Below are 27,466 nucleotides of genomic sequence, written 5' to 3'. Positions count from 1 at the left end.
TGGCCCATGAAAGCTTCCAAATCGTTTCTAAATGTCCATACCACCATAAAGTCAGCCTAAATATGGAGTAGATAAAGGGCGATCCGGACATGCACTCCATGTGAGCTCCAGACCACACGTGACCCCAGCTGTAGCCACTTTCACCTCTCATTTCTTTGTCTCCTATCTATCCTCATCGAAGACGACACCATGTTGCACGTCTTCCTCGCCTCACCCCTCCCATCCTTTCCCTCGGTGGGCTCGTCCAAATTGCAGAGCGGACCCACCATACAGATGCAACAGAAGCATATTGGATGGGTTTGTTGTGGGCCGTGTGATCAAACTATGATCCAGCAACCGTGAATGTTGTCGATGCGCGAAGAGTTATCAACCAACTTTTTTCAAGTGTTTCCTTTTATTGAAACCTTGTGGAGTAGTTTAAGGTCTTTTTGGTTCTATGCTTTGGATTGCCACACTTTGTCACACATTTTTGCTAATTTGCCTAAGATTAGTTTAGCAAAATAAGAGCCACAAGTTGGCAAGTCTAAGGGAATCATGCCACACATTTTGTCTGTATGTAATGTGTGGCCCTAATGTGATTTGCCTAAAGTGTGACTTGAATCAAACACCCACCTCAGTTGATCAGACTTGTCTAATCTTAGGTGTGGCAATCTTTGACAAATTTAGTCTCAAACCAAACTGTCTCTAGTGTGCTACTCACTCCATTCACAAATATATTTCTGATTTGAAGGTACATAAACGCATCTTAGTCTGTCTGTTGCTCATTTCAATCCATAGTACTCCCTCTATAATATAAGAGTGTTCTGACATTATACTAGTGTAAAAAAGGCTTTTATATTATGAGACGGTGTAAAAATGCTCTTATATTATGTGACGGAGGGAGTAGCATATATCAAAATATCTAAAACACCTTTTTTCTTTGGGCGATGATAGGCGCCGATGCGCCGGCACAAATTTGGGCCGATCGCTGCCCATCCGCCCGATTCGGACGCGCTCAGCCGTTCGATTGGGTCTCCTTCCCCGTGTCTTCTTCTTCCCCCACGCTCGCACCTCCATGAACGAGCACACAGCGGGCCTCGAAGCACCACCCCGCACGCTCGTCCATCCTAGCACTAGTCGTCGGTTGATGGCCTCGGCATTGTCTCATGTCTTTCTCGCCGGATCCACGCATGCAGCAACTTCCACCCGCGGTTGTAGCTTCCTCGTTGGCGGTGGCAGCTCCGGTAGCGCTGGTTGCCGGTCGCAGCACCCCCGGCGACGAGCTCATGAAAAGGTGATCTCCTTTGGGTTTGTTGGTGGCAACAAAAATATCAGCGAGTAGTAGCAAAAAATTGTGCTGGTTCCAGCAATAAAAGCTCATCGGTGCCGCCACCCCGTCGCCATTGAAGCAAAATAGATCACCAGTTGTAGCTTTTGTGATTGCCGATTGCAGCAAAAACAACTTCTGGTCCAGCTCGGGGCTTCTTTGGTAATAGCAAAAAATCGACAACGGTTGTAGTTTTTCTAAACGCTAGTTGCAGCTCTGCCGGTGACTGGTTGCAGCTTCTACGGATGCCCGTTGCAGCTTTCTCGACCACAGCCATAGCGAAAAATGCTATTGTCAGGGGTTCCAACTTCTACGCCTCCCGTTCCAACATTACAAGAACACAGTTTCAACATCTCTCGGACACGGTTCCAACATCGCCAGAACACGATTCTAGCACGACACCCTCGCAACTCCTCCGTCCATCGGTTGTAGCTCTCAGCGTGGCCGGTTGCAGCTCCAGCGTGGCAGGCAGAGCTCCGGTGGTGCGGATCTGACCGAGGACGGCCGGACCGGCTGATTCCCATGGCAGCGGCACCCTGGGAAGCCTCTAGGCGGTGACGGTTGACCATGGCGGCGGGGTCCCTGAGAAAAAGGAGAGAGAAGGAGAAGGGGAGACACGCTATTGACCGTGTGGCACGTGTGTGGACAAGGCGTCGGCCGACCAAGCCCAAACGTTTCCCTTTTTCTTTTGAGGGAATATTCAAAAATCTTACATTCATGAATGGATTGAGTAATGGGTTAATTTGATAAATGCCACTCCAATTATGGCGATTCTGAGAAATGCCACCGCAATTTCCAAACTTTGAAAAATGCCATTTCATGCCACTTCCAGTGGCATTTTTCGAAGTCTGCAGTGGTGTTCTTCAAAGATTGCAAAATTTGCAGTGGCATTTTTTAAAGTTTGGAAATTGCAATGGCATTTTTATGAATCGCCATAATTGAAGTGGCATTTATCTAATTAACCCTTGAGTAATTGTTTAGAGCATGGTTAATAGAAACGCCGGCTACCGGTTGTATACATGTGCCATGTCAACAATAGCCTTTATAAAAGTAGGCTCATGTAATAGGCCGGCTCTATACCAGCTGTTGCATGATAAAAGTAATCAATGCTTGCATGCATGGGGAGAAAGTAAAATACAATTGATTGGATTGTGAGACATAGGAGACTGTGAACAGCAGGGCTAGCGCTGGCTTTGGGCTGCAAGCGAGCTGCTATTTCTCGCGTCACGTGGTGCAGCTAGGCGACTGACCAAGCGCCCGCTTCCTTCTCTCTCGTATTTAGGGTCCATTCTGCAATGCTCCAGGTCTAAGCTTCCTCAACTTTACAAATGAAGTTGAGGCGAACGCTCTGACTCCAGGAAGCTAGAATTGAGAAGCTAGCGATCTGTCTTAGAGCCTGTTCTAAACTCCTCCAACTTCAAACTTCTCTAATTCCCAGCCTGAAGCAAGCCCGAACGCCGTAGCTCCGTGAAGCTGAAATCCAAGAAGCTATCGTGGGCTGTAGTTCATTTTTCTGAAGCGAGACATTCCTAGCTCCACGTTTTGGTGAATCTGGAGTTCGGGTTATTTACGGCCGTAATGCCACCGCCCAAAAAAACGTTTCGATCAGCTCCTCCTCCCTCGATCCCGCACGCACCCACTCGTCACATCTCCCCTCTCACTCGTCCCTCCTCTCGAACCCTCGCCGCCGCCGTTACCGCCGCCACGCCCGGCTGCCCCCGTCGCCGGCCCGATCCTCGCCTCCGACTACAGATCCGGACATCCAAGGCTGTTTCCCGCCGGATCCCGTCGTCGCCGCCGCCCGTCGCGCCTGCTACAAGGAACTGCGACCCCATGGCTCGGAGCCCCGACGCCATTGACGCCCGAGAGAACCTCAGAGTCAGGAGCAGCACCAAGACGACCGCGCCCCTTCTCTTCTTCCCCTTCCCTTCTCTTCTTCCCGGGCCAAGAGCCGCCGTGAAGCCTGCCGAGCCGCCGCCTGTCTGCAGTTCCGCCCCGAGATGGGCTCCTTCAGCCAGCCCAACATGCCAACCAGCAGGCCTTCAGCCCCCAGCTGGGCTGCCAGCTCATCCAAGCGCTGGGAGAAGCTGCTGTAGCTCCAGAACGTTTTTTTGTTCGCCACCTGAAGCAAGAAGCGACCCAAGAAGCTGGATATGGAAAATTTTGAAGAAGCTAGATGGTTTCAGAACAGGCCCTTAGTGTAAAAAAGGAGAAGATGGAGAAGCAGCTCTTTTCCAGATCCGTGAAAGGAAGAAGTTGGAGTTGAGTACAAATTACGCTGGGTTGCCACCGCCAAGTGACTCTCAACGTACCGGTTCAAGTTTCTTTGCCGAACTCCCTCTCGCATGCGTTGGCAATTTGTATTGGGCCCCAACCTGGCCTGCCAATCCCGTCAAATGGGCTGGCAGCCTCGTGCGTATCGACCGAAAGCGGAAGCTGAGTTGCCGAACGCTTTCCAAGTCGCCACCAGAAGCGAGTCGTGCGAGAAGCTGAATTTAGGAAGTTTTGGAGAAGTTAGGCAGTTTTAGAACAGGCCCTTACTCTCCTCCAGCTTAGATTTTTGCTGATGTGGGATGCCTTGCAGCCTGCTGAATAGGACTATTGTACCCCCTCTGGTCTTTTTTACTCTGCATATTGGATTTGCCGAAAGTCAAACTTTGCTAAGTTTGACCAAATTTATATTAAAAATTATTAGCATCTATAATATCTAATAAATATAATATAAAAATATATTTCAAGATGAATCTAATGATATTGGTGTTGTTATGTGAATGTCTATATTTTTTTATATAAACTTGGTCAAAGTTGAATGAGATTGACTTCGGACAAACCTAATATGCAGAGTATGGAGTACCTGCTCTTAAGAGTTAGGACCAGAGGGGTTTATAGCGTCTTTACCAATGTATTAAAATCGTATTTACCGAATTAACGGAATCGCGAGCCTCTCAAGGCGGGCCAGGCCGCCCGCAACGACGCCGGCACCACGGCGGGGGGGAGGCACTGCTCCGGTGCTGAGGCAGAAGCACAGCGGCCGGTGGCTCGGTTGGAGCTCCCCGAGCACGCGCGCACGTCGATCTCCCCGCGCGGTCCACCGAGCCAGCCGCCCGCCCTCCGCCCGCCGGCGCAGCGAGCGGACGCACGTCCCCGAGCCCCGAGCTCTCCAGCAGCCGCACCATGAACCGGAGCTCGCCGCGCCCGGGCGGCTGCTAGCGCGGGCTCTTGCGCAGTGCGTGCTTGAGCTTGTGATGTAGGCTGCTGCTACCTGCTAATAGTGTGCTGCTGCTGATGCGTGCCTGATGCTGCTGCACGAGCGCGTGAGCTGTGTGCTGCTGCTGCTGTTGCATGCGAGGGTGGTGTTGCTCGTCGCTGGACGGAGAGCGCTGCCGTCCTGCCGCCGCGTGTGTGCATTCTGTATCTGGGGCGCTCCGCTACTTCCGGGGCTGTGCACGCAACGTGTTCGGTGAAATGTCTGAAACAATGGGGAGTGCCATTGTCTACCCGGATAAATGGGGGAGAGGGGCGGACATGTCCGGGCAATGTCCGCAGAAAAATGGGGGGACAAATTTGAGGTTTGTGGTTGGAGATGCTCTGACTCCCTGGCTGCTTGTTCCTGAAAAAACAAATGTTGCAATACTGTTGTCCAGAGTAAATTTTATTTTTGAGAAAACGCAGATGCTTTGTGTCTTAAACTCTCAATGTACTGCTATGAATGAGATGGTTCAGAATACGAGCCTAAGAGTTAGATCATCTAGAGTAACTTTAAGGGTATTACTCAAAGCATCCTTCATTTGATTGATCAGTTTGATGTTTTGATAGAAGTATCATGCTGGACAATTACTGGAGAAAGACAGGCAGCACGAATCAGAGCTATGTATCTCAAGGCGATTCTCAGACAGGACATTGCTTTCTTTGACAAGGAAATGAGCACTGGACAAGTTGTTGAGAGGATGTCTGGGGACACATTCCTCATTCAAGATGCCATTGGAGAAAAGGTAGGCTGTTTTATCACAAGGAGTGCTTGTGACACATTATTCAAAGCATTGTTAGATGCTATAATCTTACAGCCAATATGCATAAGCTTGTATATAAAAAAGCTCTTGTCATTCATTTTGTCACTGTAGATGACCGATCTCTTTGACCAATATGGGAAAGTGTGTGTATTTCCTGACATTGAAGGTGGTATAATGATTTTACATTCTTTTATGTGCTAACCTAACAGTATGTTCACGAACTAGAAGCTAGCTCTTTAGAAAAGATTGGTAGCTGAAAGTCATAGAGAAAATAAATTGTCGTATTTTTTTACTCAAAATGAACCTATGATATGAGTCTGGGCTCAGCTCTGTTATACGGACAACACATAATTTTGCACCTGTCTTCAGTCGACAAGTAATGGGTGCACACTGCATTCACATGGATCCATATTAATAATAAGCAACGAAATACCAGTTTGATAGACTTGCAGAAATGAAGACCCACTCAGTCAATTGGATATATAACATGAACTTGCTACCAGACATTGCAAAGCTTAGTCCATTAACCTTCTGTATAAGTATCTAATAATAACTAGGATTCCATTTTATTTTAACACTTTGCTATACATTTTTCTCATAGGTTGGCAAGATCATACAGCTCCTTTCTACCTTTTTTGGAGGCTTCATTGTTGCATTTGTGAGAGGATGGCTCTTGACACTTGTTATGCTCTCAAGCATCCCTCCAGTAGCCGTGGCTGGTGCTATTGTGTCAAGGATGATGACAACGTTGTCCACTAAAATGCAAGCAAAATATGGTGATGCTGGAGACATTGTTGAGCAAACTATTGGGACCATTCGAACGGTGAGTGCTAGTGGATACATGGTCTACTTCGTTTGATGCCCATGACCATGCGAGTCAAAGTTTTACACATTTGGCCCTTATAAGGTGTGATGACAAAATTTTATGAAGGTTCCATTTTTGGGGGGCTTTCTAAGCCATTTTTAGCCAAAGTTAGAACAACTCATCTGGCCAATTTGGACGCCAATATTTTGTGGAAGTCTATGTTTGCCTTCTGTTTTCCTGTTCTTTGATTTGTGGCCCAAACCAAATAGAAATTATGCTTTATTTTTGGTATTGATTCTTGTGGTCACTATTCTCTTCTTATGCTTATGCTTTGAAGGTTGTCTCATTCAATGGTGAGAAGCAAGCTATAACAACATATAACAAGTTCATAAGAAAAGCATATGAGTCTGCTCGTCGAGAAGGTGCTGTCAGTGGCCTTGGAGTGGGTTCAATAATGGCAATCTTGTTTTGCAGCTATGGGTTGGCAGTTTGGTATGGATCTAAATTGATAGTTGACCGAGGATATAATGGTGGCATAGTTATTACTATTATAATGTCCGTCATGGTTGGCGCAATGTAAGTTCCGTACATTAGTCCTTACCACTTTAATATTCTGAGTACATACTTAAAACTTGTTTCAGATGTTGTTGAAGGGCGGAGATTATAGCTAGGGGTGCATTTTTTTAGAGGAAAAAGCAGGACTCTGCTGCGTGCATTTTATTGATTTTTCAAAATAATGTATACAGAAAAATAGTTCAAAAAGATAAAAGAAAAGAACTACACAATACACCAACAACAAATATCCTGGGGAGCAAGCTATCTAAAAGAGTTGACCCAGGCCTCAAAATCAATATACTTCTTTCTGTGAGCTCTGAAGATAATCCATTTGAGCTCCTCTTTGAATCTAGGGGTGCAATGTTGAGAGCATTATTGGTGGGCTTTAGATTTTTGAATGAACTTTCTTGAGTACTGGGTCATTTTATTCTTGAATTATATGTGGTTAAGAATGACTTCAAAGAACATTATATCTGATAAGTGGCAATTTAGACATAGTTAGATTAATAGATGATTACTGTGCCACGTTTCCCCATGGACGTGCCTCTCCGTGTGTCATGTGGGCATATGACATATGATGCTAGAAGGTCACGGCTGCCGCACCAGACCAGCCCACAGTTCTCTGAAGGATGTAACATCATGCTTGCTTATTTGTTTCTGATAAGGATGTGGGATCCGTAAAGCAGCAGTCAAACTTTCAAACATAGTATGTCAAATAGGGTCTTCCATGTCTGTTTTCGAGATCTTCTGGTTTCTGACTCGAGTTGTGTCTCTTCTGCAGGTCCTTAGGTCAGGCAGCACCATCAATAACAGCTTTTGCACAAGGTCAAGGAGCAGCATATAGAATGTTCAAGACAATTGAAAGGCAACCATGTATTGATGTATATAACACCAAAGGTATCATATTGGAAGACATCAAGGGTGATGTTGAACTGAAGGATGTCTACTTCAGCTATCCTACCAGGCCTGAACATTTGGTATTTGATGGATTCTCCTTACGGGTACCAAGTGGAACTACAATGGCACTAGTTGGAGTGAGCGGTAGTGGAAAGTCAACTGTGGTCAGTTTGGTGGAGAGATTCTACGATCCACAGTCTGGGGAAGTCTTGATAGATGGAGTTGACATTAGAAGAATGACTCTTGGGTGGATAAGAGGAAAAATCGGTCTCGTCAGCCAAGAACCAGTGTTGTTCTCGAGTACGATCAGAGAAAATATTTCCTATGGGAAGGATGGTCTTAATCTCGAAGAGATCAGAAGAGCAATCGAGCTTGCAAATGCAGCAAACTTCATTGATAAACTGCCAAATGTACAGTGCGAAATTAAGATGTACATAATGTTAATTCTGTTGCTAACTCACTCATGATTAATTAAAAGTATGTATATTTTGTGAAACATTGCAGGGTCTTGAGACAATGGTTGGGGAACGTGGGATTCAGCTGTCTGGAGGGCAGAAGCAAAGAATAGCAATTGCTAGAGCGATTATAAAAAACCCTAGGATATTGCTACTTGATGAAGCAACCAGCGCGCTGGATATGGAATCTGAGAGGGTAGTTCAAGAAGCTTTGGATAGGGTAATGTTAGAAAGGACTACAATTATTGTTGCGCATCGCCTAAGCACAGTAAAGAACGCTGATGTCATATCCGTCCTACAACACGGGAAGATTGTGGAACAAGGTATGTCATATGAGAATTGACAACTTCTGTATTGGATGTACATACTCCGTTTCAAAATAGATGTCCTGACTTGCTACTTGATCTGTGAATTTGGAGCAGGTTCACATGTACAACTGGTGAACAAACCTGAAGGTGCATACTCTCAGCTGATTCATCTGCAAGAGACTCTGCAGGTAGCAGAAGCCCCTCCTGATGCGATAATAATGGAAAACAGTTTTGGCTCTAGGTCGTTCACAAGGAAACCAAGAAGCCAAGGCAGCTCCTTTAGGAGATCAACCAGTAAAGGCTCCTCTTTTGGGCACAGTGGTACACATCCTTACCCTGATCCATGTGATCCCATGGAATTCAACAATGATCAAGACCTAGAGGAGAGTGCAGATAAAATATCTAGTGACAGAAAGAAAGCTCCAATCGGCCGACTCTTTTATCTGAACAAACCAGAGGCTCCTGTTCTTGCTCTTGGTTCGATTGCTGCTGCAATGCACGGGGCTATTTTGCCTGTATATGGCATATTGATTTCAAGTGCAATAAAGACGTTTTATGAGCCGCCAGCAGAACTACTCAAGGACTCGAGGTTCTGGGCAAGCATGTTTGCCATGCTGGGTGCTTGTGCACTTGTTCTGATTCCAATAGAGTACTTCTTGTTTGGATTAGCAGGTGGGAAGCTTGTGGAGCGCATACGGTCGCTGACATTCCGAAGTGTCATGCACCAGGACATCAACTGGTTTGATAAACCTGAACACTCTAGGTCTGTGTTTAGTCTTTTTCGCATCATGATGTGTTGTCACAAATCTTCCTTTTGCCCTAACAGTTAGTATACAGATTTTTTTAAGAATATTCATTCATGCTAACTAGCTTGAGCAGTCTTCTTACAATTTTTATCAATACTAAGATTAATCCATCTGGCATTTTCAAATAAAAAATTGTGAAGAGTTATACTTGTCAACTAGTGCAATATTCTACAGATTAACTTAGACAAGTTTCAACTTTTGTTCTAGTGGAGCAATAGGTGCAAGGCTATCGACTGATGCTCTGAACGTGAAGCGGCTTGTAGGAGAAAATTTAGCACTTAATGTCCAGACTATATCAACCATCATAGTAGGTTTCACAATAGCTATGGTGGCAAACTGGAAGCTGGCATTGATTATCACAGTGGTGGTTCCATTGGTGGGTTTCCAAGCCTATGCTCAAATGAAGTTCCTGAAAGGTCTCAATAAAAACGCAAAGGTGCATGCTGTGAATTAGCAATTACTTTTATTCATTTTTCCTCAAAAACAACACCAACAAAATGACTAATGTTCATACACGTATTCGTCAGACGGAGAGTTGTTTTGTCTAATAGTTTGGTGGGATGCAGTTAAAGTACGAGGAAGCAAGTCAAGTAGCAACTGACGCCGTTGGAGGAATCAGAACTGTGGCGTCGTTTTGCGCAGAGCAGAAGGTGATGGATGCCTATGAAAAGAAATGTGAATCTCCAACAAGGCAGGGAGTGAGGGAAGGTGTTGTTGGTGGCTTGGGATTTGGGTTCTCGTTCCTTGTATTCTACCTTACTTATGCTCTCTGCTTCTACGTCGGTGCAAAGTTTGTTCATGGAGGAACGGCAACATTTCCTGAAGTGTTTCGGGTACGAGCACATTATTCTTATTCAGAACTTGAGTGTTGATTGTTCTAACCTCGTATTTTTGTTAACTAATCCACCGATTCTCAGGTCTTCTTCGTATTAGTTTTGGCGGCTAGTGGGATCTCACGAACAAGCGCAGTAGGTGCAGATAGCACCAAGGCTAGTGAATCGGCCATCTCCGTGTTCGAAATTCTTGACCGTAAGTCCAAGATAGATTCCAGCAGCGAGGAGGGCATGGTGGTTGCAAATCTCAGGGGTGACATTGAGTTCCAGAATGTGTGCTTCAGCTACCCCTTACGCCCAAATGTTCAAATATTCACTGATCTGTCCTTGAGCATTCCTTCTGGAAAGGTTACTTTCTTTCTATGTCAACTTTTTTTTGACAACCTTCTTTCTATGTTAACTAATAAGTATGCTAGCTAGTACGAAGGTTAATCTGGTGACACTATCTTTACAGACGGCTGCCCTTGTTGGAGAGAGTGGAAGTGGAAAGTCCACTGCCATTGCGCTGCTCGAGAGGTTCTACGACCCGAGTTCAGGCAGGATCCTTTTTGATGGCATTGAGCTTCCGGCCCTCAAGGTCAGTTGGCTTCGGCTGCAGATTGGGCTCGTGGCGCAGGAGCCAGTGCTGTTCAACGACACCATCCGCGCCAACATAGCCTACGGAAAGCAAGGGGAGGCCTCCGAAGAAGAGATCGTGGCTGCAGCCGAAGCAGCCAACGCGCACCAGTTCATCTCCGGGCTGCCCGACGGCTACAACACCATCGTCGGCGAGAGGGGAATCCAGCTGTCCGGCGGGCAGAAGCAGCGGGTAGCCATCGCGAGGGCCGTCGTCAAGGACCCCAAGGTGCTCCTGCTGGACGAGGCAACGAGCGCTCTAGACGCGGAGTCAGAGCGTGTGGTGCAGGAGGCACTGGACCAGGTGATGGTCGGGAGGACGACTGTGGTGGTGGCGCATCGCCTGTCGACTGTGAGAGGCGCCGACATTATCAGCGTGGTGAAGAACGGGACGATAGTGGAGAAAGGAAGGCATGAAGAACTGCTGCGGATCAAGGATGGAGCCTACGCTTCCCTTGTCGAGCTTAGCTCCACTTCAAGATAAGATACTCATCTTTCTCTACCAGAAAATTCCATGGAATGAAAGGCCAGCAATTCAGTGTATTTGAGTTTATAGGCCAGTTAATGTGGGTGTAGGATCTTTCCTTTCATTTTAGTAGATGGGTATCTGCAGACAAGCAGATGCAATCAGACAAACTGTATGCAAATAATTACTGATTGTCGTTCAAGCGAGGATGCCGATGAAGCTTTTCCAAAACACGGCAATAAGAAGAAATTATTTGCCTGATCGCAGTACAAGAACATGAGTTAGAACTCTGGGCAACCTATTCCCTTGGAAATGTAAGCTTGTGGCTATTTTAATATGTTCAGTTTCTTGGGCTGCCTGTAGGTTGCTGGACCTTTATGGAAGTCCAGAAATGTTGCTTTGCTTTGCTCTGTGTTCAAGTTTCCAGCCTTTTTGCAGCACTGGCACCCGCTTGCTAGGCAGCGGGACATGGAGTGGCTAAGGGGTGTGATCAATGCTCTCATTACGGTCGAACGCCGCCTTGCTTAGGCTCCTAGCCTGCGTGTCGTCTACTCCTTGCTTAGGCTCCTAGCCTGCGTGTCGTCTACTCCGTGGAGCCTTGTATCATTTTTTTGGCATGTCTGTGCTGTTGCTTCAGCAATTCTTCTATTTTTCTTTGTGCACTTAAACTCTAGTAATCTAAACGCTCTTATATTTTTTTAAGGAGAGAGTATATAAAGTGAGGCAAAAACCCGTTTCAAGGGGTAAAAGGATTTGGTCGGTCTGCGACGAGCATCGTGAGTTTGCTTTGTGTGCGCTTGAAATACTGGGGCCTGAATCTGAACAAAATAAGAAGTGAGGACGTTTACAAAATTATAAGTCAGCTCTATTGCCAACTTGTTCTCCAAATGAATCCCCTCAGATCAAATTAGTGATCATGATTAAAATAGGATTGTCTGATGTAGGAGAAGCGGCATACAAATCCTGGTAAGCCAAATCAACTGTATGGTAATGCGATTATAGTGGACAGTCAAATACGGCAAGCTCAAAAGCTGCAGTTACATCACAAATGGCTATACCACATTTACAAGTCTGGCATGTAGTCAAGATATTGAAGAGCATGTCACAGGTACAACGACACTGACTTGGTAAAACAGAAGCCTACGAAATGTAATGCTGGAAATTCAAAGTGCGTTGATTTTTGTCAGAAAACTACCATCAGAGCTGCAAAGATCCCTGCGTTAAACAAGAATGTACTCTTAACAAGTCAAACTAGTATAGGCGTCATATTTCATAGGTCATGCACCAGAACCTAGCTGCTCAACCTCAACCAGGAGTCTGCATTCCCAACCGAACTTACATTCATATACCTGTTTCAAAATTGACGCAGAGTGTTGTCTCCAAGCTCCATACATCTAAGTTGCCAAGTTGGCATATAAAAATATGTGAACTTTATCCCACTTCAATACTTTGGTACATTTAACAGATAAATGTCTCTACAGAACATTATCTTGCTGGGCATGCAAAGCAAGTATCCTTGAATCAGAGATACGCATATAACATTCATAAGTCACGAAATAATTAGAGAAACAGAAACAGAAAAATCACATCTACGCAGCTAGCCTCCGTAAGACAGAGTTATCTTATCAGGATGTACTGTGAAACTATTATCTCCATAAGTGCAATGTTTTTTTTGCAGGAACATAAGTACAATACTAACCACATGTATCTACCACGTGGACGGCACAATAATGTTAGGAATGATGTTAGCATTCAGCTCTTCAGCTTAGCCATTTCCAATGATGAGATGGGGACCTGGCATCTTCAGTAATGAGGTGGAGGAATATAATTGGAGGTATCATTACTCATGACATCACTGTTTACAGCTGTTTTCACATGATTTGCTTATAACCATATTGATGTACTTAAATACTGCTACTTGCAGCTTTGCAGATGTTCTCAACATGGTTAATTGGCACAAAAGCTATTTTAAGTGATAAGCTCGTAAAAACACAAGTATGTTAATGAAACATAATCATGCAGTCGCTTCTGTCTGTTGATACTGACAGAAGGCAAAGGAGGGTTGCCTTTTCTTTTTCTGAAAACAAACACTGCTCTGAGTTCATCATGGTCAACCAAGCATTCTCGCTGGAGTAGGCAAACCAAGATGTTGAACGAACAAGATACAATGCATTGCATGATTTTACGGTTAGCAGCCCACTACATATCCAGTCATAACAGGCCAAATATTATCAGACAATTAGATACACAGAAGTCAAAAACACCGAGAAATATCCCCTTGTTCAATTTGCTACGGCTTGAGATATACACTTGGATAATAAGAACGGTTAAGGACCAAATACAAATCGAACAGTATACTTAAAGAAAGTTATAAGAACAAAACCGATCCATAGTATAAATAAAGACACCTAAAATCACCAATAAAAATCTCTAATAATATACATGTGCACACACCATATCTGTGGAAAATATGAACTAAAAGAATCTATGACAAAGACATGTAGAATAGTAGAGTTACAGGTGCCACCGCCTCACCGGTCCTTCTGCTCACCGAATCAATCGACGAATCTATGATTTGCCGCCGGCCGCGGGGCGGCCGCTGTCGTAGTCGACGATCTCGTCGTCGGTCATGGATCGGGAGTGCTGGACAATGGAGCGGCCGATGGAGTTGATCCAGTCCTCCTTCTCCTTGTCGGAGTCGGCGACGAAGTACATGGTCTCGCCCGGGGTGGAGAGCTCGAAGGCGAACTTGCGGTTGAGCACGTCCTCGGCGCCCTTGACGGTGAGGCAGGAGGCGACGGCGATGACGCCGCGGGGCACGGACGCGCGCGTGACGGACGAGTCCTTGAACCAGAAGATCTTCCCCTGCTTGAGCACGAACCACCGCCGCCGCCACGTCTTGATGTACTCGCCCTGCTTGTCCAGCCACCCGCCGCGCTCCGGCTCGCGCCAGAACTCGATGCCGTCCGTGGCGTCCGCGGGCGGGGCGCCGGTGCCCATCACCGCTCGCCACAGGCTCGCCGCCATGAGATGCGGAGGGATTTGGGGATCGGGTCGGGCGGATCGGGAGAGTTCGTTCGGTTGGTTTTTTCCCCTGGTTTTGACGGAACGGGACGGGCTGGGGGTCGGACTGTGTACCGAACTGATGATTTGTATCGGTGTATCTGCGTTGCTCACGTGGATAGAAACAACTTAAAAGGCAACTCAAGAAAATTTAAAGAGAGTCATCGCAGAGAGAGAGTCTCCAGGTTTTCTTTTTCTGCCTTGTAGCATCTTCAACGCGGACCCTTAAACATCCGTAGCCATCGCGGCCGTGCGATGTCGGGATGTGTTTTGCCATTCAAGGCAGGTATACATCGGTTTACTGACCAATCTAAACGTGTTTTTTCCGCAAATCCGAAATGAAATGAGGCCTTTGCGGGCGGGCGGGTCGCTGCACTCGCGCTTTTCCATCGAATGCATGCGCCGCTTGCCGCGTCATATTCATGCCGGCCCAGAGTATGCAAACGGCCGGCAGTGATGCCGTGCGATGTGACCGGGCGTGAGGGCAGCGCTGATAGACGCGACTTCTCGGGCGTCGTCGCTTCAATGTGGACGACGCGTCCTTAGCAAACCAACTCCAACAGTTGTGCCGCATTGAAGCGGGCTGAATGCCCATTCGACTGGACTGGTCATGACTATTTAAGCCGTGCGCCGGCGATGCACATCCGCACTTCGTCCTCTTCGAGCCCCTCCTCCTCTCCGTCCTCTCGGAGCCCCTCCAACTCCAACAGCGATGTTGAAGTCTTGGTTCTCCATGCAGGTAGGCGCTGGCGGTGGCATCTCTTCATCAGGCGGTTCCTGGCACCGCCATCCTCGCTCTCTGGGCCCCTCGGCATCCACGCGGCCAGCTCCTTCGGCAAGGAGGAGGACCAACGGCATCAACGGTGGTCCCGTCTCCTCCCAGAGGCAGCTCTATCGGACGAAGAATTTGTCTGTCGAATGGGGCTGGCGCCACCATCGCCGGTGCATGTCAAGGAGGAGCCACCCTCCCCGCTGTGGGTCCACGTGAAGCAGGAGCCGACATCCCCACTTGGATCAAGGTGGAGCCTGTGTTACCCCGTGCAACCACGGCGTCCACATCGCATGTCACGTCAATGAGGAGCCCTTGTCCCATCCACGCCCTCACGCGCAACCGTGACGTCCAGATCGGACGCCACGTCAAGGAGGAGCTCGTGTCGCCGCCGGCACACAACAGGTATGCCCGCATTGACGGGCCCGCGCATCCGCCACCGTCGCCCCATCACGGAGGAGCTGCCGCCCGTGATCACGAAGGCACGAGACTGCATCCTCCACTACCTCGAAGGAGGAGGCGGTTATGGCGGTCCCTCGGGTTCGAGGGCCATCGTGTCCGAGGAGGAGTGTGTGGTGAGGCAATAGGCGCAGTATGACTGGTGCAACGCCGCTAACCGCTCTACGTTCGCTAAGTTTGATGTGGCACCGGAATCGGTCCACAATGATCCGGACCTCGCCTCGCATGGGCCTTCGACCGCTCCATCACCACCACGGAGACGGCCGCCAAGCGCCGGCGCCGACTTTACGGCGAGGAGTGGTCGCTTAGCGACTCCTCCGCTAACTCTGGCAGGGGCAAGGCATCTGTCAGAGCTCTGCGGGCGCCGTCTGCATTGGCCGCGGCGATCCTCCGCACCATGCAGGAGGAGGCCCAGCGGCTCCTCCGTGAGCGGCAGGCAGCTACTGGACACAACTGTTGCGGCCCTCCAGCGCCCTTCCGCCGCTGGAGGGACGACAGCGAAAGCATGAATGGCGACAACGCTGCGATAGGCAGGACGACCATGTGTATAAGGTGGTCGATCGTCCGGTATAGGGTCTAGGGTTTTTTCTTCTAGTTTTTAGTTAAATGGTCAAAATATCGACTGATTTTGTGTAAATTATGTCTGACCTTTAATGAAATCCGACTTGTTTGATAAATTTCATTTGGTTTGTTAAATTTGTTTTGAAATGAAAGTGGATAGCATTGGATGACCGTCTCCCACATCCATGTCCGCAGACCGCTCCCTCCCTCGGTTCACGAACGGATATGGTGTCCGATTTGCAGGTCAATGTTGGAGATGCCTTATCCACTCTTTCTATCCAAGGCATTGACTTGTCTACTGGGAGTATTTTTTACATCTACTGGTAGTTGTTGTTGAAAAAAAACTAGAGAAAAACTTCCAATATTTATCAAACATCATGACAACATAAAAAAACACAAGAAGCGATGAGCCAAAGACGTGTCGTCATCGTTGACCCTCCCTCATCAGAGTCGGACAAACCTAGGCAATCGAGAAGTCGTCATGCTAAGGTCCTAAGACCACTGCACTAGATCAGAAGGATCCAACTTGTAAACACACAAACATCGACGAACAAAGACTGGATCAAGTGGATACACACATCAATCCCACATGATCTGTCAAAAACATACCTTCACACGCACTCTGACGATGCTAGATGATGATGACAATATACTACTTACATGATTAAGTGTATACATATGATATTAATTCCCTTAGCATTATTTAAATCTTAAGTTATACCATCTCGTGCTATTAAATAAAGGATTAAAAGGACAGGGTTTCATTTAAATTTGCTCATCATCTTTGTCACATTCATCCTACTTTTTCACATCTCTACACATCACAAAAATGACTTAGTAAAATTTATTGTAAATTTATTTTGAAGAATACATCAATGACGTATCATATTTTCTATAGTAGAAGGCGAGTTATAATTACAAGAAACCATTAACAATGCGAACATACACGGCGACACGCCGACACCAACACACTACACATGGCCTACTCTCCCACGGAAGGATCTAAACCTCCTGCTCCAAACCCCGCGCGCAGCATGTCCACCGTGTGAAAAATTTCATCCCATGTGGTCCCTGCAGGAGCGGCGAGTGGGAGAACAATGGAGTTGATCCACTCCTCCTTCTGCTCCTCGGAGTCGGCGGCGAAGTACATGGTCTCGCCCGGGGTGGAGAGCTCGAAGGCGAACTTGCGGTCGGGCACGCCCTCGGCGCCCTTGACGGCGAGGCAGGAGGCGAGGAAGATGACGCCGCGGGGCACCGACGCGTGGTCGACGTCCGAGTCCTTGAACCAGAAGAGCATCCCCTGCTTGAGCACGAACCAGCGCCGGCGCCACGCCTTGCTGTGCTCCCCCTGCTGGTCCAGCCACCCCGCGCACTCGGGCTGGTGCCAGAACTCGATGTAGTCCAGGAACTCCGCGTCCGCGGCCGGGGCGCCGGCGCCCATCGCCTCTCGCCACAGGCTCGCCGCCATGAGATGTGGTGGGATCTGGGGATCCGGTCGAGCGCGTCGGGAGATTTATTGGGGACAGCTCGTTCGTTAGGTTGGGTTTCCCCCCTGGGCCCTGCTTTTAACGGAACGGGCCGGGCCGGAGTCGGACTGTGTGCTGTACAACCGAGCTGGTCTGTATCGGTATCGGCATGGGTATAGAAGGACGCCGACAACAGTTTCAATCATCGCAAAAAATAAAATTAAAAAAAAAGACAAAGACAAAGAGCGAGTCGGGGCGTCTCTCCTCGTTCACCTTGCCTCTGGAAGGCATTTATCTCGTCTAATGTGACTTTGTATTGAATCTTTCCGCGTGTGAAAAAAGATAAAATCTAGTGTTAAAATATGCTTTTCACAAAACATTCTTTTGTCTTTTTTACACAAGTCACAAAAAATGTTGATTTCTCGAAACTTAACGTGCACACATACAATGTCGAGATGTATGTGCCAAATTTTTGTTTGAAATTTTTTCACACTTTGAGTTTTTTTCGATGGCAGGAGCGCGAGCTCCCATGTGCCAAAGCGAATTTCTGAAGATCGGAGTATACGTATTTTGTTAGAAATAAAGATTAGTTACACGGTAACAGTTACATGAAAATTTTCATATGTTTTGTTTACATATAAAAATCGCTAGTCTGGGTCCTTGTTGTTGCATTAAACAAAAATAATGTAATTCAGTTCTTGTGCAACTCAAGTACGTCATACATGCTTAATTATTTTGGTAGGAAAGATTTCTTATTTCTAATTAAGAAACAATTATACATTCTACAGTATTAAAATTAATAGAAGAATCTAGAAAGATGGTACTCCCTCTGAAAACTAATATAAGAGCGTTTAGAATACTAAAATAGTGATCTAAACACTCTTATATTAGTTTACAGAGGGAGTACATGCTAAATTGTCCAACATATAATAATACATTCTGAACCTAGACTTATGCCTTCGCCTAATACAGAGGGCAGAAGGATTAGCTATGCAATGAAGATAATCTGATATGTAACGTGTGTTATGAAGAAACAATGGACAACACACAATGTGTATCCTCACTGTGAGAAACGTCATCTGATTTCATTGGCTAAAAAAATCAGAAAATATTACTTACCTTCATCCGGCATTAGTTGACGCTCAAACTGATGTACCTTGCACCGAAGTACATCTAGATACTTTCTTTGGTCATTTTTACTCCGCATATAAATTTGTCTGAACTCAAACTTCATAAAATTTGACCATATTTATATGAAAAAAATAGCAACATCTATAATGTATGCTATAGTTATACAATATGAAATTTTTAATTCATGACATATGTAATGATGTTGATTTCATATTGTGAACGTGGATATTTTGTTCTATAAAAAGTTGGTCAAGTTTACAAAGTTTGACTTCAAACAATCTTATATACGGAGTAGAAAGGACAGGAGGAAGCACATCCGTTTGAGCATAAACTAATTCTGGACGCAGGGAGTAGATAACTTCAACTGAAAAAATCATTAAAGTGTTATATAAACATCAAAGTAAGCTGGAATCCAAGTCCCTTATGGTTGTGCTAAATCTCAGCTGACTGAGATTTAACAAAGTCTCTGAGTTTTAACAAAGTCTAAGTCCTTCTCGTCAGATTTGGCACAGAGATTTGGGCTGAAACTTTTTTCTTTTGTATGAACTATGTACTAGTACAAATGCATGTGCGTTACACCGGGCAAAAAAAAGGGGGCACCACCTGTTTCATGTGCCAAAAAAAGTGTATTCCTCAAAACATTATTGCGCAATAAATAAAGTTTGTGGTTAGCTTAGAAAAAAACCTACTTCATGTGCCATTGTGCATCATTTTCTATATCCATTTTTAATAAACGGTCGATGATAAGGTAAAACATGGAACTTTTTTTATTTTAATAAAAGTTAATGTTTACATAAAAATTGGAGCACCTTTTTAAGAATAGTTAACGTTTTTACTAAATCGGAACATTTCTCTAAGAAGGAACATTTTTTAACATATGTTTTTATAAGAATGTTCTGTTTTTTAAATCATATTTTATTTGTAATTGTTTTTTGCACTATTTGAGTTTGGCCCAAACATAAGGACTTGCCTACACAAACCCACACACGCTCTAAAAAAAAGACGTTGTCGCTGCGAGGCGAACTGCACGCATTGTCTCTCTTCCTGTTCCCCATCTCACTATCCCTAATAAACGAATTGTCCGTGCGTTGCATCATGAACCATAACATAATTTGCATGTTCGAAAGTCGGCTGGGATTCATTTATCTTGGCTAAAGCAAATGCCTAACTAAATTCTGGCGTTGTTGCTCCATGTAGTCCCCCTGTATGCCTTGCTGAAGAATAAAGAATGAGCTGTGATATAATTTGCATGTTTAAAAAATATGAACCAAGTAACCCTAAATATAAATGCAGAGTTGCAAAATATACATAAACAGAGCATATTCTGATCAGGTGTCTATTTAAATTAATCATTTTCCATGTAAAAAACTATTTTTCCTCAGTCCAATAGTAAAATCATCTTACAGTTTCATCCCTTTCTTAAAAGCACAAATGTAAAACAGTGTTTGAATTGAAACCTTATCTCTGTTTATCAGGAAATCAAACTCTCACATCACAAAGTTAGCACCAAATTAGTTTCAGTAGCCACAATTCACCTTGTAGAAGTACTTTGTGCCAGGCTGCAATCCCTTCATTACACCGTCGAAGTCGAACCCAGGGTGGCTAGGTTGTCACAATCATGATTTTGAATCGGATCGAAACTATGATGGTAGAATCGTAAATCGTAAAATCTTCACTACCAGAACCATAGAAATGTAGATTTTATAAACTAAAATCGTAGAATCAGATGGGTAAATTTAGATCGTAAAGTCGTAAAATCGTATAACAAAATCATGATTCTAACAACCTCCCAGGGTAGTGCCACCTGACACTGTGGTTCGCCATTCGCCGCTACTTGTACGACCTCGTGTCTGCTGGCACGTCTCCTCATTCCTCGTCGCGCCAGCCGGGGGACACGATGGTGGGCGCTACGGAGCATACGCTGCCATGACCAACTGAGGGCAGGCATATATATAAAACAAAATTGATGATGTCAACAAAAATTCTGGTTAAAAATGCCTAAGAATAACACGTGCATGCAAGTCTCTCAGCCGCACTCACATGCACGCATTCATTCAGTTTTGTTGCCAACTTACCATCAAACCTTTCCACATATCACATTCTTTTAACGTCAGGTATCCGGTAAAAAATTACCCCACAAAAAAAGTATCCAATAAAAAATTAACAAAATGTGCAGTATCTGTCGATTGGTGCGGTCAACCGAGATGTACCGTTCCTACTATTTGTGCGACAGGAATTATATGGTACACATATTAATCACGAGGATCAGAAGGACAAACAACAAAACTTCCTTGGGCAAGGTAATTACTATTTGTCCTATTATTTCTACCAATTAAAGTAATAGTATGCATTCAGTAATAACAAGGGTGGCACGATTGTCACATTGTACATGGTTATGCTTGTCCACACTTCCTTAGGCAGGCAACACCTTCTTCCTGATACTCTTGCTTTGTGATCCAGAATTCCGGCGCATCCTGTTTGTTCGAGACGGACAAGTCAGCAAAATATACCAGCAGACCCAGACATGATAACAAGCCCATGGTTTCTTTTTTATGCTAAGCTGCGGTTCAATATATTCCTATTGTTAGTAGCTTACATATTTGAATGCACCACCATGATTGGTTAGCGAAAAGAAAAACAGTGAACTAAGCACAGCTTACTCTTTTTTTCACGAATACGCAAGAGCTTGCGTATCATTGCATTGATAGATAGAGAGAACGGAAAAACAGAATACAACTATACGGCTAAAGCCCATGTACATGAAGCGGGCGAGGAAGCAACCATGAACAGAACGGCTAGAGGGATTGGTCAGCTTTCAACATCACGTAAGAGAATTACATCGGAAGGATTCAAAACAAGCATCACAAGGGAAATGTGACCCGCATCAAAGGTGTTACTCAGTCTCTCAAAAGTGCTCTCAAGGGTACGGTGTGCAGTGGGCATGACCTCCACATTCCCCCTCTCGTCCTCTCCCACCCAACCCATCCTCCCACCCAGTTTTCACGATTTCCTTCCTAAAAGCCGCACACCCCAACCCCCACCTCGTTTATCATCTGAAAACTGCCTGTAGCTCTTCTCCACTATCCACCGATCCTTCCTCTCCTCTCCTCGTAGGGTTGCAAACAAATTGAGTTCAAGCGTATTTGACTAATCTCAGCTCAACTCACACTAAAGTTGGAGAGAGCTTAGACTAAGTCGAGTCAAGGAAGTGTGGACAACAGCCGCTGGCCTCTCAGTCTGTGTCGCCCGCGCCTCCCGCACGGTTTGTTCAGTCGCGGCACCTGTTTCAATTGGGCGTTGACTCAAGCCACTGCCTTCTAGATCGGCTTCCAAAAAAAGCAACAAAAAAACAGGTACTATGTCTCCATCGTTAGGCTATGTCGCCATCCCTCTATGCCCGATGATTTTTTATGGTACTAACTACACTGAGTTCGTTGCCTTATGCGCATTCATATGTGTGGGATCTGTCTATGGGGCTTTTATTCCGGCGTGATCCCTTGCCCGCCCCGGCCAGCTCCTCTTGTGGCTCCTACCCCGTCAATGCCACCGGCTCTTGCTGCGGATGCTTCTCAGGCTGCTAAGAATGCAACTAAGGTTGTTGATGATGTTGCGGTTCATGCTTATGACCAGTAGGCCTTGGCATATGAGGAGGCTCTTCCCACTTATATGATGTTATGTCTGCTTACACTCATTGGTTTAATGATGATGCTCATGTTGCGGTTGTTCTTACTTCAGTTTTCTGCCTCAGTTTGCCTCTGAGTTTATGGGCCTTACTACCGTCTTTGAGATGTGGACCTGTCTTCGCCAGCGCTATCAGTCCTCTAGTGATGCCTTATACCTGTCTGTGGTCCGCCAGGAGCATGCTCTTCACCAGGGTGACTCCGATGTTGATGATTTCTACGCACAAAGTAGTTTGGCTATTTGGCATCAGCTTGACTCTCTTCGCACAGCTAGTTGTGGTACTTGCCAGTGTTGCCAGGCTCTGTTCACCCGGGTAACAAGGTGCACACATCTTCTGGAACCGTGCTTCCACTCTGACACCCTCAGCCATCGCCTTGACAGAGCAGGATTGTGACTTGTCCCTTCTATCAGCATCCATCTTCTTCGACCTTTTTAGTGGAGGATATCCCTTTCCTCACTTTTCCCGACACGCTTATCACTCCTATTGAGCCCCTGTTCACGCATCCAACTGCTCCTATTTATTCGACTATTGCAAATCCGCCGCCGCCATCTCCTATGGTTTCCTCATCTCGCTTGACACAGGATTCTGCCCTTTCATGCCCGGTGGCTTCCCCGTCCGTGTCCCCATCACCCGAGTCTATCCCGGTGATTCCTCTTAGTATTCTTCCCTCTTTTTCTCACTATTATATTCATCATCTGCATGTTGTGGATGAGTCTACTACTGAGCCATCTACCTCTGATGTGCCATCCTCCTTGTCTCAGCCTACTTATGGCTTATGTCATCGCCCGCTTCTACCTATTGACCACTATGGTTTTTATAGCGCTAACATGTTGTTCTTGAGTGACTTTTTATGGCGATGTTGTTCATCCCGAATGGCAGCTTGCTATGGCAAAGGAGATTGCTTCTCTTGAGCGCACCGGCACGTGGGATCTTGTTTCTTTTCCTCCTCGTGTTCGTCCCATCACTTGTAAGTGGGTCTACAGGGTTAAGACTCACTCCGATGGTTCTCCTGAGCGCTATAAAGCTCGTCTTGTGGCTCGTGGCTTTCAGCAAGAGCATGGTTGTGATTATGGTGAGACTTTTCCTCCTATGGCCCATATGACCCTGTCCGCACACTTCTTGTTGTGGCATCTGTTCACCATTGGTCCATATCTCAGCTTGATGTTAAGAATGCCTTTCTTAATGGTGAGTTGTGTGAGGAGGTTTACATGCCAGATATCACCTGGATATTCTGTTCCCGGTGGCATCGCATGTCGTCTTTATCGCTCTCTCTATGCCTTAAGAAAGCCTCGCGTGCCTGGTTTGAGAGTTTCGCCTCTGTGGTTACTGTCGATGGATTTTTGGGGAGCGTTGATGATCCTACGTTGTTTGCCCACCTTTCTCCTCGTGGTCGGACTCTTCTTTTATACGTTGATGACACAATCATCACTAGCAACGACTCTGAGTACATTGCACGGCCGAGCTGCTGAAGAAGCAAAGCGAAGCTAGCCATACGATGATCCTGGAGCTGCAAGGGCTTGCTCAGGCAAAAGAGGAGGCACAGGGCACCCTTAAGGCCAAGATCAAAGCACCAAATTGCGGATCGGATGGATCGACAAAAGGCGCAGGAGCCAGAGATCAAGGGCCTGAAGGAGACCTCCAAGAAGGCCGACACTGAGTGAGGTTGGTGCCAGACAAGCTCCAGGCAGCCCAACTGGTCGTGTCATGTAAGTGTTAAAGACTTCCCAAATTTATTGTTTTGGTTTTCTACCTCTGCTCGGCTCTTTTGCTTAGTAACCATTACTTAGCCTTGTACCTAGATCTGGAGGAGGCGAGGTAAGCATCACTGCACTTTCAACACCTTCTGATTTGACTACCTCAATGAGGACATCGTTGTGACGCTGCCGGATTGCCTGTGAAGGATCAACCAGATATACAAAAGCATCGATTCGTTCTATTTTGGAATGACTAGGACTAGGTTACTAGACAACATAAGCTTGAGGTTGTCTAGGGCCAATCGGGCCTTCATTGGTCTAGACGAGTTTGTATGACTTCTTGAGGAGTCGATACAGCGGCAAAGCCTTCTCATTGAGTCGGGAGATGAAAAGACTCAGGGTGGCGACGGAGCGAGCTAGCTTTTGGACCTCCTTCAGGTTCCCGGGCTTGCCGAGTTTGGAGATCGCACTATCTTGTCGGGGTTGGACTCAATGTCGTGCTAAGAAACGATGAAGTCGAGCAGTTTTCCCAAGGGCCGCGAACACACATTTGTCTGTGTTTAGCTTCATTTTGAATCGACGCGGGTTAGCAAACGTCTACGCTAGATCTGCTAGGAGGTCAACCTGTTTCTTCGTGTTGACCACAACGTCGTCGACGTAGGCCTAGACATTGATGCCAATTTGGTCGTGGAGGCATTTTTGCATGATGCGCTAATATGTTGTGACAGCATTCTTGAGCCGGAAGGGCATCATGATGTAACAGAAAGTTTCAGAAGGGGTGATGAAGGAGGTCATCTCCTGATCCGATCCCTTCATCCTAATCTGGTGATAGCGAGTAGGATGCAAGGGAGCGGGAAAGGATCTTTGGGGCAGGCTTTGTCGAGACTGATGTAGTCAATGCACATGCGCCAAGTGTAGTTCTTCTCCATGGATGAACCCAGCCGCCAGAAGCCGGGCTAGCTCTTCTTCGATAACCTTACATCGTTCTTCATCGAATTGGCGTAGGGATCGCTTCACGGTCTGCATGCCCTTCATGACGTTTAGGGAGTGCTCGGCGACGTACGCTGGTATACCAGGCATGTCATGCGGAGATGTCCCAGTTCTCACGGAAATCTACAAGCACGCTTTCCTATGCACTACAAGGTCGATGATGATCTCAGCGCTCGTCATGGTGTCGATCAGGTGCACCTTAAATTTCTTGGTGTCCTGGCCCGACTGGAAAGCGAAGGCTGATTTGGCCTTCTAGCTCAGAGAATAGCCCTATGGATCCATTGTTGCTTTCGACACACTCGACGGCGACGAGCTCAGATTTAGCTAGGTCAACATTGGCCACCTCACAATCATGCAAGTGTTTGAAGTCGTCGATGACCATGATTATCTTGTTGGAACGCAACATATCTTGAGTTTTAAGTACACGTAACATGGGATCGCCATGAACTTTGTGTACGCATGGCAACCGAGAAGAGCATGATAAGCCCCCTCGAAGGGACAACCTCGATGGAAAGCATTTCAACTCAGAAGTTTCCGAGGGTGCTAGAAATAACATCCAAGGAGATCTAACCAAAGGTTGGGCATAATTCTCGTGCACAATGTCGCGGAAAGCAGTGGAGTTTGGCCAAAGGCGTAAGAGCGAGATGCCCATCTTCTCCATCGTCTTAGTGTAGAGTATGTTTATGACGATGCCACCATCCATCAGGACTTTGGACAACTGGTAGCCCCAATAATCGGGTCGAGAACCAAGGCGGATCTCCATAGGTGGGGAATATAGTCTGGGTGAACGACCCGGTCCAAAGAGATCACTGAGTCGGACCCGTCAAGCCACTGGGGCATGTCGGTACCTACGCCTTCTGAAAGTTCGAATCATATTAGCTTAGGCTTCCTTTATTCTCTCTTTTCTTAACCTCACGCAATGCGATCTTTCGGGCCGGCTTGGACTCGAGGACACGGAAGACCACGTTCACATTCTTTACATTCTTGGGGAATGTTTAGTTCTCATCACAGCAGTCCTAGATTCAATCCTAACCTACTACATGTCGGTCTTCCTCATTCCCAAAAAGGTTCTCAAAACAATAGATGCAATTCGACGTGCCTTCTTTTGGACGGCAGAGGACATTTGTTCTGGTGCACGTCTGACTGGTTCCCAAGCCGATCATAGGCCACGCGAGGCCGGCGAGGGCGACGGTCGGCTTCTACCCGGTCAATTTGGTGGCTTGGAATGTGACTAGGACATGAATATCCAACCATGTTGGTGTCGGTGCGCATCTGAGAGGTGGTTAACAACTGGTTGCATGATTTACTAGTCACACCATGTTCCACAATCATCGCCTTGATCATGGCTTAGCGTGATTGGACTGCTTAGCCGTCGGGTGATCTGGCTTGAGCTGGATGTTGTCGGCCAGAGCCAGTCACCGGCTTCGATTGAGCTCTATGGTGATTACCCACCTATCATGTCTAGCTGCAAGGGAGTCGCACTCCTTCTGAAGGTGGAGTTGTGCCTGCGCAAGGGCCTTGTGTTGAGCTTCCAAGGCCTTAGTGGTCACATCCTCGCCGAGATTGGCGTATGCAAAGCTAGTTGATCGGATGTCGCCGCCTCGAGGTTGGCTTCATCCTCAACGTCAACGTTGTTGCCGGTGCTAGTGGCCACGGCTCAATTGTCGATTGCTTGCAGCGGTATTGGTGTTGCTAAGGATCAACGTACGCAAAGCTAGTTGCTCGGCTACCGCCGCCTCAGGGTCGGCCTCGTCCTCAACGTCAACGTTGTTGTCGGTGTTGGCGGTCTGGCTCCGATGTCGGTTGCAACATTATGGTGTTGGCCATGAGGACCTCTGCGATAGGGCGGTTGTGTCTGCTCGCATCCCCCATCAGACTTGGATTCATTCCAGATGGGGACAAGCGATTCCACCATTGCAATGAGCTAGGAAGCCTACTCAGCCTAGTGGATTGTTGCTTGTTGCTGGAGATCCCAGGGGTTGCTGGATGCTCGCTCCTCTGCTCGGCGAAGTGCCGGGTTTTGAAGACAGGTTCCGCTGAAATGAACGGTAATGAATTCCAGGCTCCAAAAGGTGAGAACCTCGCCCTCACATAGGATGGTGGTGAGCGCGAGGCACCAAAAGTAAAAGTTTGGCTGGAACGTAGACGTTGGCGATAACACGGGATCCCAGATGGATTTGATCTTTGGTCCATGCTTGGTGCGCCAATTGTCGGTTCATTATACCGGTACTAATCTCAATGGGATGTCACACGTAGCAGGAAGACCAGACGGGATTCACACAAGGCAATTACCCAGGTTCAAGCCCTCACGGTGGAGGTAAAACCCTACTCCTACTATGATTATATTTATGGCGGTGAGCCTCATGCGAGAGCTTGAATATGGTGTACAATGGAGATCGCTAGGATCACATAGGTGTGTGTGAGATTAGATGATCTATAGTCTAACCCTAGCCTTGCCTTATATAGGGGACAAGGCCTGGGGTTTACAGGATGTCCGTCTCGGTTACGCATGGGTAGGATCCTCCGAGATACCTGAGATGCTTTGCTTTGATCGCCAAGCTGATGGTCCGCCAGGTAGTGGCCTGGGTTGTACGT

The 27,466-nt window shown here is 46.6% G+C and overlaps 4 protein-coding genes across 8 annotated transcripts in view; 1 reads left to right on the top strand and 3 right to left on the bottom strand.

Annotated features, from left to right (window-relative positions):
- The window catches only part of LOC119269638 (ABC transporter B family member 4-like), an 18,464-nt gene extending 7,047 nt beyond the window's left edge, over positions 1-11,417 (top strand). Inside the window, exons 1-11 of one of the 4 annotated variants that reach the window (XM_037551519.1) lie at positions 4,236-4,875; positions 5,107-5,298; positions 5,918-6,139; positions 6,459-6,697; positions 7,458-7,983; positions 8,078-8,351; positions 8,451-9,099; positions 9,350-9,578; positions 9,709-9,975; positions 10,060-10,323; positions 10,430-11,417. In XM_037551519.1, the coding sequence (XP_037407416.1) occupies positions 4,813-4,875; positions 5,107-5,298; positions 5,918-6,139; positions 6,459-6,697; positions 7,458-7,983; positions 8,078-8,351; positions 8,451-9,099; positions 9,350-9,578; positions 9,709-9,975; positions 10,060-10,323; positions 10,430-11,074 (3,570 nt within the window). In that variant the 5' untranslated portion in view covers positions 4,236-4,812 and the 3' untranslated portion in view covers positions 11,075-11,417. Of the gene's footprint in view, positions 1-4,235; positions 4,876-5,106; positions 5,299-5,917; positions 6,140-6,458; positions 6,698-7,457; positions 7,984-8,077; positions 8,352-8,450; positions 9,100-9,349; positions 9,579-9,708; positions 9,976-10,059; positions 10,324-10,429 lie in introns of those variants that run through there. The other 3 variants (XM_037551518.1, XM_037551517.1, XM_037551516.1) reach the window with 3 other exon arrangements.
- A 1,893-nt stretch (positions 11,418-13,310) lies between these two features.
- LOC119269637 (pleckstrin homology domain-containing protein 1-like) lies at positions 13,311-14,202 on the bottom strand. Its single transcript, XM_037551515.1, has one exon. It carries the CDS (start codon positions 14,081-14,083, stop codon positions 13,625-13,627), a length of 459 nt encoding a protein of 152 aa, XP_037407412.1. The 5' UTR covers positions 14,084-14,202; the 3' UTR covers positions 13,311-13,624.
- Positions 14,203-16,805: 2,603 nt separating this feature from the next.
- LOC119272324 (pleckstrin homology domain-containing protein 1-like) lies at positions 16,806-17,412 on the bottom strand. The gene has a single exon (XM_037553825.1). It carries the CDS (start codon positions 17,374-17,376, stop codon positions 16,891-16,893), a length of 486 nt encoding a protein of 161 aa, XP_037409722.1. The 5' UTR covers positions 17,377-17,412; the 3' UTR covers positions 16,806-16,890.
- A 3,172-nt stretch (positions 17,413-20,584) lies between these two features.
- Positions 20,585-27,466, bottom strand: part of LOC119269636 (actin-related protein 2) — a 12,409-nt gene continuing 5,527 nt past the window's right edge. Inside the window, exon 15 of one of the 2 annotated variants that reach the window (XM_037551513.1) lies at positions 20,585-20,979. In XM_037551513.1, coding sequence (XP_037407410.1) covers positions 20,899-20,979 — 81 coding nt within the window. In that variant the 3' untranslated portion in view covers positions 20,585-20,898. The remainder of the gene's footprint in view (positions 20,980-27,466) is intronic. The other variant, XR_005133677.1, reaches the window with a different exon arrangement.

Source organism: Triticum dicoccoides, chromosome 3A (assembly GCF_002162155.2).
Source record: "Triticum dicoccoides isolate Atlit2015 ecotype Zavitan chromosome 3A, WEW_v2.0, whole genome shotgun sequence".
NCBI lineage: Eukaryota > Viridiplantae > Streptophyta > Magnoliopsida > Poales > Poaceae > Triticum > Triticum dicoccoides.
This window is presented reverse-complemented; position numbering and strand designations above follow the sequence as displayed.